Source organism: Vulpes lagopus, chromosome 4 (assembly GCF_018345385.1).
Source record: "Vulpes lagopus strain Blue_001 chromosome 4, ASM1834538v1, whole genome shotgun sequence".
NCBI classification, from domain to species: Eukaryota; Metazoa; Chordata; class Mammalia; order Carnivora; family Canidae; genus Vulpes; species Vulpes lagopus.
The window spans coordinates 87,251,704-87,267,397 of NC_054827.1; the positions used below are offsets into that span (position 1 = coordinate 87,251,704).

A 15,694-nucleotide genomic window follows, 5' to 3' on the forward strand; every position below is an offset into this window, starting at 1 on the left:
TTTTTTTTTAAAGCAACTAGGTAGGGCAGCCTGCGTGGCTCAGCAGTTTAGCGCCGCCTTCAGCCCAGGGTGTGACTGGAGTCAAAGAATCGAGTCCCACGTCGGGCTCCCTGCATGGAGCCTACTTCTCCCTCTGCCTGTGTCTCTGCCTCTCTCTCTCTGTGTCTCTCATGAATAAATAAATTTAAAAATAAATAAATAAAGCAACTAGGTAAGGCATGACAGTTCTTCTTAAGGTTCCCAAATACCTAACAAATTAACCTCGCATTTATGGATACCAATTCAATTAGTAATCCAACTTTAAAAAACAGAGGCTCCGGGAACCCTGGGTGGCACAGCGGTTTAGCGCCTGCCTTTGGCCCAGGGCACGATCCTGGAGACCTGGGATCGAATCCCACGTCGGGCTCCCAGTGCATGGAGCCTGCTTCTCCCTCTGCCTATGTCTCTGCCTCTCTCTCTCTCTCTGTGACTATCATAAATAAAAATAAAAATAAAATAAAACAAAATAAAATAAAAAATAAAAAACAGAGGCTCCCCAAATAACTAAGTTGTAATACAGAGAAGCATAGTAGTGCATCTATTTAAAGGTAATCCTCAAAAATCATTAGTAAAAATAAAGGAGCAAGAAAATAAAAAATGCTCTCCCTTGTCCGATTACCTACAATTCTATCCATAATTTTTTTTTAAGATTTTATTTATTTATTCATGAGAGACACAGAGAGAGAGAGGCAGAGATGCAGGCAGAGGGAGAAGCAGGCTTCATTCAGGGAGCCCAATGTGGGACTCGATTCCAGATCCTGGAATCATGCCCCGAGCCAAAGAGGCAGACGCTCAACCGCTGAGCCACCCAGGCATCCCTATCCATAATTTTTAACTACCAAGAAGTGATTACTTTTCTCTCAGAAGACAATTCTATTCCAACCACAATTTGTAAAGCTGGCACTCCTAAACTTGGGTCTTTCCCTTATACTTCTAGCAGATTTAGTATTACTTTAGGAGACTCAAGTAGAAATCTAAATTGTCTCTAAGACTAGGGGGAGTTAGGAAAGAAGTCTCAATTTATAATAAAGACTGAAGGCAGACAGAAGAGCAAAGGTACTGCCTCTACTACCCTTTGTCTTTTACTTGCTAAGTGTAAAACTGGACTTAGGACAGTATTTTAAATAGTAGAATTTCAATCTTATTTTCTGGCTAAACAAAAATGTAGAACCTAAATTCAAATGAAAAGGAAAAGAAAAATGGGTCACTGTTAAATAGATTCCGCTCTGAAAGCTTACTAATTTTGTCGTCTATGACACAACACAGTAAGCATTCAGTTTATGAACTGATGCTGAAATAAAAGTCATCTTCTTACCTTAAGTTTAAAACTGAAACTTTAAAATTTTTTATTTTGTTCAATAATTAAAAGAAACGATTAGCAAAAAAAAAAAAAAGAAAAAAGAAACGATTAGCAACTGTAGATTAACACTGAAGAGTTTTGATACCTACTCTACTAAAATAGTGAAATGTTTTTGGACCAACAATTTGACCAGTCTCCTCTTAGCTCCACTATTCTTTTTTATAGTCATACAAAAAGGGCCATGTCATACATACTAGGGGAAAACTGAATGAGAAATCTAAACTAAAAAAAAAAAAAAAATTTAGGGTTCAAAAGACACTACAAATAAAAATTGCATTTAACCATTAAAAATCCCCATTTTTTATAATCATTAACATTACAGAAAACTCCTCTGCTTAAGAAAAATTTCATAGATTTTTTTTTTTTAAAGGGAGTTCTCCCATGCATACATATTTAAGAATAATATGTGTTACTTAGGACAGGATATGGGTGGGAAGAATTTAAGCTAACATATTAGAAAACACATAAAGACCAATCCAAAAGTCAAAGGAATTACAACCTAAATCCATGGAAAACCAATTTAACTGATACAATGTAACATCTAATTTTCAAAGCATTTGGGGAAGGTATTATCAATACTAACTGCTACTTGTTTTTAATATGAAGAAGACATCTTTATTACTTTTTAAGGTTGTATCTTATTTGGAGCCTCTAATAACCAAATCTGTAATGACATAATTCCTAAAAACATTTTCCAATTGATATTTGAATGCTAACATTTTTGAAGCTACACATCTTCCTTCAATCAACGCCAAGTTAAGAAAAATTTAATGGGCAACCCCTCAATAAACGTCTGAAAAGCTTTACTTTTTTGTTTGTGTAATTGCCTATCTAAGGACACCTGGGTGGCTTAGAGGTTGGGCATCTGCCTTCGGCTCAGGGTATATGATACCAGGGTCCTGGGATCGACTCCTGCATCAGGCTCCCCACAGGGGAGCTTCTCCCTTTGCCTATATCTCTGCCTCTCTGTCTCTCATGAATGAATAAATAACATCTTAAAAAATAATAATTGCCTACCAAAAATGGCAAAAACATCTTGTGCCAAATTCCATTATTTTCTGAGACTGTGCCATAATATCTTACCTTCAAAGTTTGGACAATTAAGCATTTTCTGGAATAAATTGGGCTGGCTAAACCTTTACTTGGTAACTGTTCTTTTAAAAAGATACAAGCCTTAGAGGTACCTGGGTAGCTCAATCAGTTGGATGCTGACTCTTGATTTTGGCTCAGGTCATGATCTCAGGGTCTGTGCTCAGCATAGAGTCTACTTGAGATTTTCTCCCTCCCTCTCCCTCCACCCCTCCCCCTGCTTGCACACACATGTGCTCCCTATCTCTTTCAATAAATTTATTCCCTAATCTATTTTTTAAAGATTTTATTTTATTTCCTTTATAAATAGGGAGTGGGTGAGCAGCATGAGAGGTGGAAGGAGAGAGAGAGGGGAAGCAGACTCCTGGCATCAGGTTCCACACTCAGCTCAGAGTCTACTTGAGATTCTCTCTCTCCCTCTCCATCTGCCTCTCTCCCCATGTGTGCATGCATGGATGCATGCTCTCTCTCTCTCTAAACAAATAAAAAATATACTTTTAAAAAAGATACATGACTTAAATGAAGGATGACTGTTTTATACCTCCAGGCAAACAAAGAAATTTAAGTTATATACTATTCTAACAATATGAATTATTAGAGCCTGGATATAAACACTGAGTAAGGTCTCAAAGAAAAAGATAACTGATATAGAGTACTTAAGCAGAGTTCTGCCTGAAGAGAGAAAGAACTAAATGATATTGAAGTTCTACCAAGCTTTTTCCTAGTTGTATGTAGATTACCACTAATTGGTGATAACATGTTAAAGACACGATCATTAAATTTCCTTTAAATTATATCTGCTTTTAGTAAAAGGTTTAAAGTTTTGAAATCAACATAAGTATCATAAAGAAATACTATGATGAAGTGGTTAAGAGCATGAGCTTGGGAGTCAGATCTAACTTTGAAACTATTAGCCATATGAATTTAATCAAAGTACTTAGCTTTCCAAAGGTTCAGCTTCTTCATCTACAATGTAAGAAAAATAACAGTACTCATAGAACAGTAACATGGATTAAATGATACAATGTATGTAAAGCACAGCAGCAACAGAATTCCCTATATATTATTTAGTATATGCCAGGCATCATTATCGTTAGAACTACAATTCATACAATGCAGTATGGTTACCTACTAAAATAATGTATTATTTCAAAATTAACTTCCTTATAACTTTTAAAATTTAAGTAGTATCAACTTTAAGAAAATGCTTCTTATCATCAAAACAGACTTCACTAAAATTTTTAAATTTCTCTTTTTAAAGGAATTCATTTATAGCCTGTTTTACATAACTAAAATCCTTCATATTATATGCATTTTAAAATTGAAAAAAGTTGCTATATGTGTATACATATGCATATATGTAAAATTTAATATATTTTCAATATACAACTGCACAGAGGAATTCTACATTCTCAGAATTCCTAATCTCATAACTATAAAAGATGGCATTCTGGAATATGAAGATACCGTTAGAGAAAGAAACAAATATAAGTTGTCTTCTAAATGTAGGTAATCTCATAATGTGCTTGCATTAAAATAAAGATCCCCTCCAAAGCTTACCCTGAGTTTCTATATGTGAATTTTCTCAATTTCCTTGCTTTAACTCCATACTAAATATTCTGTCCTCTATGACTCATGTTGCCTTTTTTTTTTAATTAATTTTTATTGGTGTTCAATTTACCAACATACAGAAAAACACCCAGTGCTCATCCTCATGTTGCCTTTTTAAATCAATAAGAATTAAGTAGTAATAAAACTATACTATATTAAGATACAGCTTTAAAAACAGAGACACAGTTATATATAGTCTTTCATCCTTTTCTTGCCTAATTTAGTATCCTAACTGAATTAAAACACCAAATCCATTTTTAAAATAAATATATTACCATAAGTTTGAGAAAATATGAAAATAACTTTAAAAAAAGCATAATACATTTAACATGTTATTCTATTCCAAAGTTTTTATCCTACTTTTAAAATTCTGTTTAACTATATTAGAGAAGCTCAAAATTTAAAAGAACCTTGTTCCTTTGCAAAATAACAAAGTTTGTTTTTGTTACTATAAAGTTTTAAGTCATTCTCAAACTTATTTATACAAGCTGAAATTCTGTCATACATGTTTTTCATAAAGAACGGTTTATCTGTATAGAAACAATCAGATATACACAAATGATATATTACTGAATACTACTATCATTTTGTCTTAGCACAGAAAAAGAGAAAAAATATCAGTTTCTGGATCCATAATTTGTGACTGTACAGCTTAAATGAGTAATATAACATTCCTAAGACTTAGTTTCTTCATCTGTGAATCAAGGATAATAATACTATAGAAGTTTACTTGTTTAGGATTAAGGATACTGTATATAAAATTTATAGAGTGCAGACATAAAATAGATACTAAATAAGCTGACTTGTTTGTTCCATTTGATGGACCACTGAGAAAAGCACTCTACTGATAAATCACCTTACAGATTTCAGATAAAATTTCCAATCTTGTTAGAGTTGACAGTCCTTAACCATGTAAGCATCAACCTTAAAGATAATGTACTTTAAATATTTATGATATGTGTGGGAAATATCAGGAAGGGAGACAGAACATAAAGACTCCTAACTCTGGGAAATGAACTAGGGGTGGTGGAAGGGGAGGAGGGCGGGGGGTGGGGGCGAATGGGTGACGGGCACTGAGGGGGACACTTGATGGGATGAGCACTGGGTGTTATTCTGTATGTTGGTAAATTGAACACCAATAAAAATTAATTTATTAAAAAAATATTTATGATAATGTAACCACACCTGAAAGCAAATTAAGACATTCTTAAATCTAGCAGGTCTTGCTATTTGTATTTTTAAGGACTTGGAGCTGAACTCCAAGTATTAATCTAGCTCCTTATTACAGGTACAGAAATAAGATTATTACCAAAACGGGTGGAGAGTGTAGGGTGAAGATGGTGTATGTGAAGAGAAGTCAAAACTCTGTCATGGGGGAAAGCCAGTAATTAGAAACATGAAAGAGAAGTAAAAAATGAGGCTCTTTAAACTAAGATATACCAGTTTAAACTAAGTATATTAAACTAAGTATATTATTAAACTAAGTATAAGTATATTATTAAACTAAGATATACTAAGAACCTGGGTATCCAATAATAAAAACAGTAGGTCTATTCTGTTCTCCAGCATAGTGCATTAAACTGAGATTTCATTAGTGTTTTATATTAGTAAAAAAGAGCTCATGTAGCACAGGGTTTTAACTGAGATTTCTGTAGAAGAATCTGTTCCATACCAAATAAGAGACTAAAGGATAAGTTTAACCAGTAGATGCTTTTTATGTGAAAAATATACACAGCTCTTTCTATACTGAAACCTAGGTCTTAAAGAACAAAAAAAATGAAACAGTAAACACCCAGTCATCATCTTTGACCTTTCAGTATAAGCTAAAGAGTCAATACTTTATTGGAGGGAGAAAACCATGCAAGGTTAAGGACAAAAGTTCAAGTTACTTTTATTTCTATACCTTCTGATGCTTTCATTTTCATAATGTTTATGAAAGCATAAATACTGATCCCTAGCAATAACTGAAATTCATTACAATAGTTCTTCATCACAGCAGAAATTAGTTTTTAAAATGAGAAACACAGGATATCCAGATTCCAGAAGATTCTTATAGATGGTGTCTTTACCACATGACCCACCACAAACTGGTGGGTCCTCATTACAAGAAAACTCTATTACAATGAATCTTTTATTACCCAGCATTTTGCATGTGTGCATTACAATAACCCATGTTCAAAAACAGAACATCAGTTCTTCTCAATTATCAAAAATTAAGCTATATTTAATTTAGACTCCAGTCAAGTAGATTCACATTTTGTATGATACATACAGAGTAAGTATGTCCTTTGAAAATTGATCACTCAAACCAGATACTGTGTTTTGCAACTATTTAGTAAGTTTAGAAAACAGTTCTTTTTTTTTAAGTTTATAAATCAGGTAGAAATTATATGGTTTCAGAAGGTTAAACAATCTAAACAGATAGTTACATATTTCCAAATAACCAGGAATAAGGATGACTATGAAGGAAAACAGAAACAGTAGGACTATAAAACAAGAAAACAGAATTCTGGAAAAAAGAACACAAAAAACTGGAAAATAAATAATAGTAAATATTATAGATTGCGAGTATGTACATGACCTAGGTTTCTCTAAACTCAAACTGAGTACATACCAAACTTTTCCTACTAAGCACAATTCACTTCTTTAATGTTTCCAATCAACATCAGGAGTCTTAATATTATGCACCCAAGGAGCATACTGATGTTACTTCTTTTGGGTATGACTTGGTGAAATCAAATGAAAGATAAAATGATTATCCAGTTGTTCAACTTTTTAATTTTTTCCCCTGCTTTCAAAGTATACATACATTGGGATGAAAAACTTCTGAGTTACTAACTAGAAAAAATGCTATAAAACTATAATTGAAAATAGCATGAAGAAAACTAGAATGAGTTTAACTGGGCCTTGACCAATTGAGCATATTTAATTCCTATTTGGGATAATCATGAGCATCATGCAAAAAATTCTACCACTAACATAAATGACCAGACTGTCTGACAATAACCAAATAAAATATCACAGTCTTCCAAAAAAGTACGTGAAATATTTTTAATGTGCTGGTGGCCAATGCCTCAGCCTGTATAGAAAATGTTATCATATAGTTAGAAGGTAACTATTACACCTTTTATATTCACATTAATACTGCATATAATAGTTCCACATATACTTGTCATAATATGTATTATAATAATTTATAAGAAACACTTACTGGGTAAATTTTTTGGATGGATGGAAGGATGGGTTCAGGTAGGGCTATAAAAAAAAAAGTTTAAAGCTTCCGTGATTCACATAATTCATTTTACAAAACAATAATTTGTAAGCTACACCCCAAGTATAAGACTATAAGGGTTTCTGCTTAAATTCAACAGTTTCTGTATATTTTGTGAATTAATTCTGATCCCTAAAAATTTAAATTTCAAATATATCTAAGTTGATAACTTAAGGTTTGTTAATAAACTATGTATGCTTCTATGCTTCTATATAAACCAATGTTCTTTACATGGTTTTAGAAAAATAGGCCATCAATGGACACACATCATTTGGTCCAACATCAGACACAAACACGAAATAAGCAAGACAAGGATTGTTCTACAGATATTGAATGGACACTGTTAAGATGGATGTAGCTACTAAAAAGAAAATTTTTAAATACAGTCCAATGATCTTGTATCATGAAAGAACAACATCTGTATCATAACTGCCCCCTTTATTTTTAATTTCTCAGTTTTAGGAAATTGATCTACTGGGGAAAAAAACTGAAAAACAATCTTCATCTTCACAAATTTTTATAAAGAAGGCCTCAACAAGTTTAGAAATATAAATCAGGATATTTATACCACAATTGGCTATAAAAAAATAAAAATTTCATATAAAGGAATCATTATCTTCATAGATTACTTTTTTAATTGTCATTCTTCATTCTTCAATAGCTTTACCAAAATCCAACGTCATTAAATGCATTAACAGTAATTTCACATTATAGGATAAAGGGAATAACATGAAAAGCAAAATGCTTAATATTCACAATAAAAAAAATACAATATCTTGAGTACGGTAGGATACAAGTAATGTATTTTTCAAGATTTAAGATTAAAGACCAAATATAATACTGTATGATAAACTACGTATTTAAGAATTAGAGATACATTATATATAATTAAGTAAACTCAGTAACCATTATCTTTAATTTGCAACGTTGCAAAAACCTTTTTAAATGACTTCTAGAATACATTAGGTACACAAAACCAACCATTATTACCAACTTATTTCCAACTGTGATTATAAATGTATACATTTCTATCCCATAGTATTTATATCTCTCTTCTGTATCATGCTTCATATCCAAGTTGAAATTGGAATAAAATAAAATTCCATGATACTCTTGAATGTTCAGTGTGTGACTGAGGGAAAAACTCCTTACTTACCGGAACCACTCTTAGGAAGTAAAAATATTTTTCCCAGAGTCATTCAAATGCTCAAAAGTCTAGAAGATCCTACAAATAAACTCAAGCCCCAGTTACTTTAATCCTAAAAGTCTTTATATTCATATAATATTTTTAATGACTAATAATTTTTGCTATAATACAGAAGTCAAACTGGAAAATCTTATGAGAAGTGAATTCCTTTCTCACTGAAAACTCCTAATAAAGTAAAAGTATAATTTAAAAACTGAAGAAAAGGTTATAGAGAATTAGAAAAAAATTTTTCTCACTCTAGAATAGTAACTAGAATGCTAGAAGAGAGAAACAAATACCAACCATTGCATTAGGGTCTTTCAATAGACAAAGAGCCTTTAGAACTAAGCAATTTGAGGGGCATCTGGGTGGCTGAGTCGGTTGATTTCAGCTCAGGTCATGATCTCAAGGTTGTGGGATCAAGCACCACATGAAGCTCCATGCTGAGTATGGAGCCTGCTTAAGATTCTCCCGATCTGGGATCCCTGGGTGGCTCAGCTGTTTAGCACCTGCCTTCTGCCCAGGGCGTGATCCTGGAGACCCGGAATCGAGTCCCACGTCAGGCTCCCTACATGGAGCCTGCTTCTCCTCTGCCTGTGTCTCTGCCTCTCTCTCTCTCCCTCTCTCTCTCCCTCATGAATAAATAAATAAAATTTTATTTATTTATTTTTATAAATAAAATTTTAAAGAAAAAAAAAAGCAACTGGTATACTATGGCAGTTATTTATTAACACTATCCTCATAGTAACCTCAAAGCCTTCAGTAGTTTTGCAAATGTTTATTTTACCCAAAGCAACATACATTCAGGAAGAATCTGGCTGTAACATCTATTTTTTCTTCAAAATTCTGGACTTAAAACTTCTAAATTTCTCAAAAGCAAAATAAAACTTAGATTGCAGCATCGGATCAATTGATAACGCCTTCAGAGTAACTACTCTCTAAGATTTTACTTTGCTTACATTTCAGATGAGAGCTTTCTGGTCAAGCCCCCATAAATTTACACATAAAAACATTCCATTCTGATCAAAATTCAACTAAAAATAGATCTTCAACAGCACTAAGCAACAATTCTGAGAATTCAAGAGTAATTTTAAAATGCCTGAGATAGTTCCAGGTCTGGTAACATGGTAAATAGTCTATGAATATTTCGTCTGTATTATTATTTCTAACCAGTTGATACTTTTGCCTTTTTATTATTAACCTTAGATTGCCATTAAAATTTCTTGTCATTGGGATCCCTGGGTGGCGCAGCGGTTTGGCGCCTGCCTTTGGCCCAGGGCGCGATCCTGGAGACCCTGGATCGAATCCCACGTCGGGCTCCCGGTGCATGGAGCCTGCTTCTCCCTCTGCCTGTGTCTCTGCCTCTCTCTCTATCTCTCTGTGACTATCATAAATAAAAAAAATAAAAAAAATTTCTTGTCATTGAGTTTCTGCCCGTCATACTTTCCTCAGTCACTTTCAAGCAAATGTAGTCTATTACTGACTGTGAAATTCATCATAGGAAATGTTTTCATCTTTTTCAACCTTTCTACATACAGAAGTCTGTTTCCTTTCTCTATTCATGGCAAAAAAGATATTAAAAACATTTAAGAAATTAAATGAAACTTAAAGGTCCACCTAATCCAACTATTCCTGTTATAAGTAAGAATATTAAGATCAGAAAGATAGAATAGCTTTGCCAAAATCACAAATACTACTTCACTGTGGCGTGACTGGAACTGCCCAATACACCTTGCAGACTCTTGCATGATGAAAAAAATACAGCTACTTATTTCAACCTAATTTCTTCTAGTGAGGGGTAGCTTCTTAAAATTTGCCAAATAATTCAGTTATTCTTTAGTTCTGCATAGTTGAGGTCCTTTAACAAAGACCTAGAAACGGTGATTAGAGTGCCATTAATTGCAAACTATCTCAGTAAATGGGACTGCTTTGTCAAAAATAAAAAACCTTTAACAAAATCTAAACAAAATTTTAACATGATTTCTTAACACTGGTAAAATACTAATGTCTGAACTTTCAACTTGCTTGCCAAACCACCTTGAGGCACCTGTAATTAAAGTATATTTTTTTCCCCCAAGATTTATTTATTTGAGAGGAGACGGGCAAGGACAAGAGGGAGAAGGCAAAAATCTCAAGCAGACTCCCTGCCAAGCAGAGAGCCTGACTTGGGGCTAAACTGCAGGACCCAGAGATCATGACCTGATCTGAAATCAAGAGTCTGATGATGCTTAACAGACTGAGCCACCCAGGCACCCCTAAAGTACACTTTCTCTAAAGACGACAATCAAATGTAATCCATAAAAATGGAAGGAAAGAGCATATATTATGGACGTTCATATATGTTAAATGCTGTAGTCAAATCTAATTTTTAAATCACAGTGTCTATTCATTTTTTAGTTTCAGTTGTGACTTATAAAGTACATTTGACTAAATCTAAATAATTGATAAATTTTTGACATAACTTTTCAATATTTGTATACATATGAATATATACAAACTCTAATAGATACTATTCTTAAAATTGGTATCACATATATTAGAGTATATCACAGGTATTTTCTTACATCATTAAATATTAGGGCATCATTTTTAGTGGCTAACATTATAATTATTTCAATTATTCCCCCATTCTTATAAATTTAGATTTCTAATCTTCTATTATTTCAACAAACACCATGAAAATCAGCCTTATATAAATCCGTGCATGCATCCCTGATTACCTTGGGATAAATTCCTAGAAATGGAATCACCAAATCACACTGAGCCAAAGGGTATGAACATAAATATCACTATGTTATATTTGCTTCCTAAACTATGGACGTAACATTAACCCAGAACAGATCAGACCCTAGACATCCTGATAAAGGGTCTATTATATTAACATGAAGTCTTCTGCCCATTCTCCATGCCTGCTCACAAGGAATAAAAACTTCTTTGACCAAAAAAAAAAATCCTGCCTCAAGTGAAAAATTAAAAAAACATGATGAATGGTGCTTGAGCTTATTTTTATAGACCTTCTGAACATGCATGTGCCTCAACATAATGGGTCCACAATACAGCAGTAAAGTTCTTTGAATTCAAAAGTTAATACTGAAAAACTGTCATAAAATAAAAAACACAGTGAAACTTCCTTATGTTTTCCAGAAAATAACATTTCTTCTTTTGGAGGTGGCGGGGAGTTTACAGTCAGACGGAGAGAGAAAAATCTTAAGCAGGCACTATGCCCAGCCCAGCACAGAGCCCAGTACAGGCGCTTGATCCCATGATCCTGAGAGCATGATCTGAGCCAAAATCAAGAGTTGGATGCTTAATGGATTGAGCCACCCAGGTGCCCCCAGGGAGTAATATTTCTAAAACATTTGTTCAGAGCAATGAATTAAGAAATATGGTTTTATAGGCCTTAGAAAGAACTTTTTAAAACAATAACTGTTTGAAGATAGTCAAGAGAGAAGACATCATAATGAAGTTTAACTGTGTTTTCACTTTAAAAATTGGGAAAAACCCAAAATACTTACTTTGTAAATAGTGCAAAACCATCAATACAAGACTATAGCTGCTTAAAGTACCACGACTGGCATCATTTATTTCATGGTGACTCGCCCACTTCTTAATCACCAGTACTAACGGACGAACTCGATTTTCAACTGAAAGTAAAATTGAAACTTAAAAATGATAAGAAATTATGATTTCTTTGAAAGTTTATATCATTTCCCAACTCCAACAAAGAGTATTGCCTCCCTGTTTATTAAATACTGTGTTCACCATAAATATGCCTTACTTTTAAAAGGTATCTTAATCACCTTTAAAAATTATCAATTATTAAAATTTGTTTTATTGACCTATAACTCTGGTAGTATATAATTTTAGTGTAGCAATATATTATACATATAATAAAATGAGATACTATACATAAACATAATTAAACAGATGTCAATATTTATTACAAACACCTTTAAAAAAGAATAAAGAATGAAAGATATAGAGAAGATGACAATTATTTGGAAATAAACAACTTACGGTATGCATAAGTTCTGAGAAGGAATGTGTTTCTTATTCCAACAATATTGTTTACATTCAAGTCGAATTCCACACAACTGTGAAAAAGAGAGAAAAACACTTTAGCTCAAGTGTTTAAACAAACTCACTCCCTAAAATAATATCCACTACCCAATGATGTAAAAATATCATGAGCCCAAAGGCCCAATACTTTAAAATGAGGCATAAAGAAATAAGAATAAATATACTCAGTATACCACTTTAATATGATTTGGTATATATTAAAAATATAAAACACAATTATAGTTGTAAGATCTACAATGTACTACTAACGCTCCAATTATTCTCAATAAAAGAAAATTTTTAAATTTTGCAGTCCTTTCTAGATAAAATTATGTGACCAAAACCATTTCTAACCAAGTTACACATCCTTAACTAATTTGGAACTAAAGCATCATTTGCTTTAAAAAAAATAGGAATAAATGCCAAATAAAATATAGGTTTAAAAAAAGAGAGTCTATACATCATATTCCCTCTAAAAAGGATAAGACATAAATAAGATACAAATTATAAAATTATGCCGAATTTAGCTACTGATATCTGAGAAGAACAAACACATAACAGAAGGGTTACTTCTTTGAAAGCAAAGATATCGTGCAATTCACAATTTAGAAAATAGGGCAATAATGATGAGATCTACAAAGAATACTTAAATCCAAAATGAAAGGAAAGATTATAAATATAAATATGTTTATATTTATAAATAAATATATTATCAAGCCCAATTTCTGAACAGAGTTTTTCTATGAAAAGACTGCCTAAAATAAAATTTAATAAAATTTCCTTCTATAAACTTTTAATTATAAAATTTGACATTTACCAATCCAGATTTTCTTGTTTTGTGAAATGAAATCCTATAATCTTTCCATTAACCATGCATATTACTAAAAGTGGATAGTAGTGTTAACACTTCAGATTGCCTTTGGGAAACTTAAAGCAACAAAGGAGTTATTAGATTCTTTAATTGCATCTGTGCAAAGGCTAACACCAAAACCAATTTGCACTTCCTTTATGTAACTCCATAAAGAGGAAAAAACAGAAGGAAACCAGTTTGCAATTAAAAACTTTTCCAAAAATATGATTTCAGAGCTTTATAAATATCCACAGTACTTGCTTCAAATTCTACTTCTGGAAATACTAAAGTAATCCTATATACGGAAAAAATTTTATTTACAAAATGCTTATTCTAACAGAGGAATAAGTAAATTAATCAAAATATATTCACTCAATGAAATACTAATGTAAAGCCATTAAAAACGAAACCAGGGCAACGCAGGTGATTCAGCAGTTTAGCACCACCTTCAGCCCAGGACCTGATCCTGAAGAGGCAGGATCCAGTCCCATGTCAGGCTCCCTGCATGGAGCCTGCTTCTCTCTCTGCTTGTGTCTCTGCCTCTCTCTCTCTCTCTGTCTCTCATGAGTAAATAAATCTTTAAAAAAAAAAAAAAAAATTCAATGATATAACCAAATACCCATGATAAATAAAAAATTATAATCTCAATCTTAATTCTAAAAACTCTTATGCACTCATATATATTCATAGAAGGACTGTAATTTTACACCAAAATGTTAACATCACTTATCTTTGGGTGTTAACACAGTAACACAGGAGCATCCAAATATTTTAAGCAGTTAATAACAAACATAAAGGAAATAATCAACAGTAATACAGTAACAGTGGGGGACTTTAACACCCCACTTAAATCCAAATAGAAAATCAACAAGGATACAGTGGCTATTGTATCCTTGACAATAGACACACTGGACTAGATGGATTTAACAGATATATTCAGAACATTCCAGGGGATGCCTGGGTGGCTCATTGGTTGGGCATCTGCCTTGGCCCAGGGCATGATCCTGGTGTCCCGGGATGGAGTCCCACATCGGGCTCCCTGCATGGATCCTGCTTCTCCCTCTGCCTGTGTCTCTGCCTCTCTCTCTCTCTGCATCTTTCATAAAAAAAAAAAAAAAAAAAAAAGAACATTCCATCCCTACACAGAATACACATTCTTCTCAAGTGCACAACAACAGGGCATTCTCCAGAACAGATCGCATATTAGGCAACAAAACAAGTCTTAATAGAATTCAAAAAAATCGAAGTCATTCCATGCATCTTTTCTTGACAAGACTATGACGCTAGAAATCAACCCCAAGAAAAAAAACTGGAAAGAACACAAATACAGGGAGATTTAACATGCTACCAAACAATGAATGGGTCAACCCAAAAATCAAAGAGAAAATTTAAAAATATACGGAGACAAAAATACAATGACCAAAAATCTTGGGAAAGCAGCAAAAGTGGTTCTGAGGGGAAGTTTACAGCAAAATACGACTACCTCAAGAAGTAATAAAAATCTCAAATACACAACCTAAACTTACACCTAAATGAGCTAGAAAAAGAACAAAAGGGACGCCTGGATGGCTCAGCAGTAAGCACGCCTGCCTTTGGCTTAGGGCATGATCCGGGATAGAGTCCCACATCAGGCTCCCTGCATGGAGCCTGCTTCTCCCTCTGAGTATGTCTCTACCCCTCTCTTTCTCCGTCTTTCATGAATAAATAAATAAAATCTTTAAAAATAAAAAAAAGAGCAAAAACCCAAAACCAGTAGAAGGAAGGAATAGAGATTAGAGCAGAAATAAATGAAATTAAAACTAAAAATAACAATATAACACACCAGTAAAACGAGCAGCTGGTTCTTTAAATTGATAAACCTAAAAAAAAATAAAAATAAAAAAAAATAAATTGATAAACCTTTAGTCAGACTCATCAAAAAAAAAAAAAGAGAGAGAGAGAATGAGAGAGAGGACTAAAACAAAATCACAAATGAAAGAGGAGAAATAACAACCAACATCACAGAAATACATGGGATATAAAAGGATATTATGAAAAATTATATGCCAACAAATTGGACAATCTAAAAGAAATGGGTAAATTCTCAGAAATATATAACCTCCCAAAACTGAATCAGAAAGAAACAGAATATATGAACAGACTGAATACTAGCAATGAAATTAAATTAGTTTTCAAAAAACTTCCAGCAAATAAAAAAGTCCAGGACCAGAAGTCTTCACAGGTGAATTA

The 15,694-nt window shown here is 33.0% G+C and overlaps 1 protein-coding gene across 4 annotated transcripts in view; it reads right to left on the reverse strand.

Annotated features, from left to right (window-relative positions):
* TENT2 (terminal nucleotidyltransferase 2) overlaps positions 1-15,694 on the reverse strand; it is a 68,871-nt gene that overhangs the window by 18,127 nt on the left and 35,050 nt on the right. For all 4 annotated transcript variants that reach the window (XM_041752119.1, XM_041752116.1, XM_041752118.1 and 1 more), the window contains exons 9-11: positions 12,574-12,650; positions 12,072-12,200; positions 7,311-7,354 (exon numbers count right to left, since the gene is read on the reverse strand). In XM_041752119.1, coding sequence (XP_041608053.1) covers positions 7,311-7,354; positions 12,072-12,200; positions 12,574-12,650 — 250 coding nt within the window. The remainder of the gene's footprint in view (positions 1-7,310; positions 7,355-12,071; positions 12,201-12,573; positions 12,651-15,694) is intronic.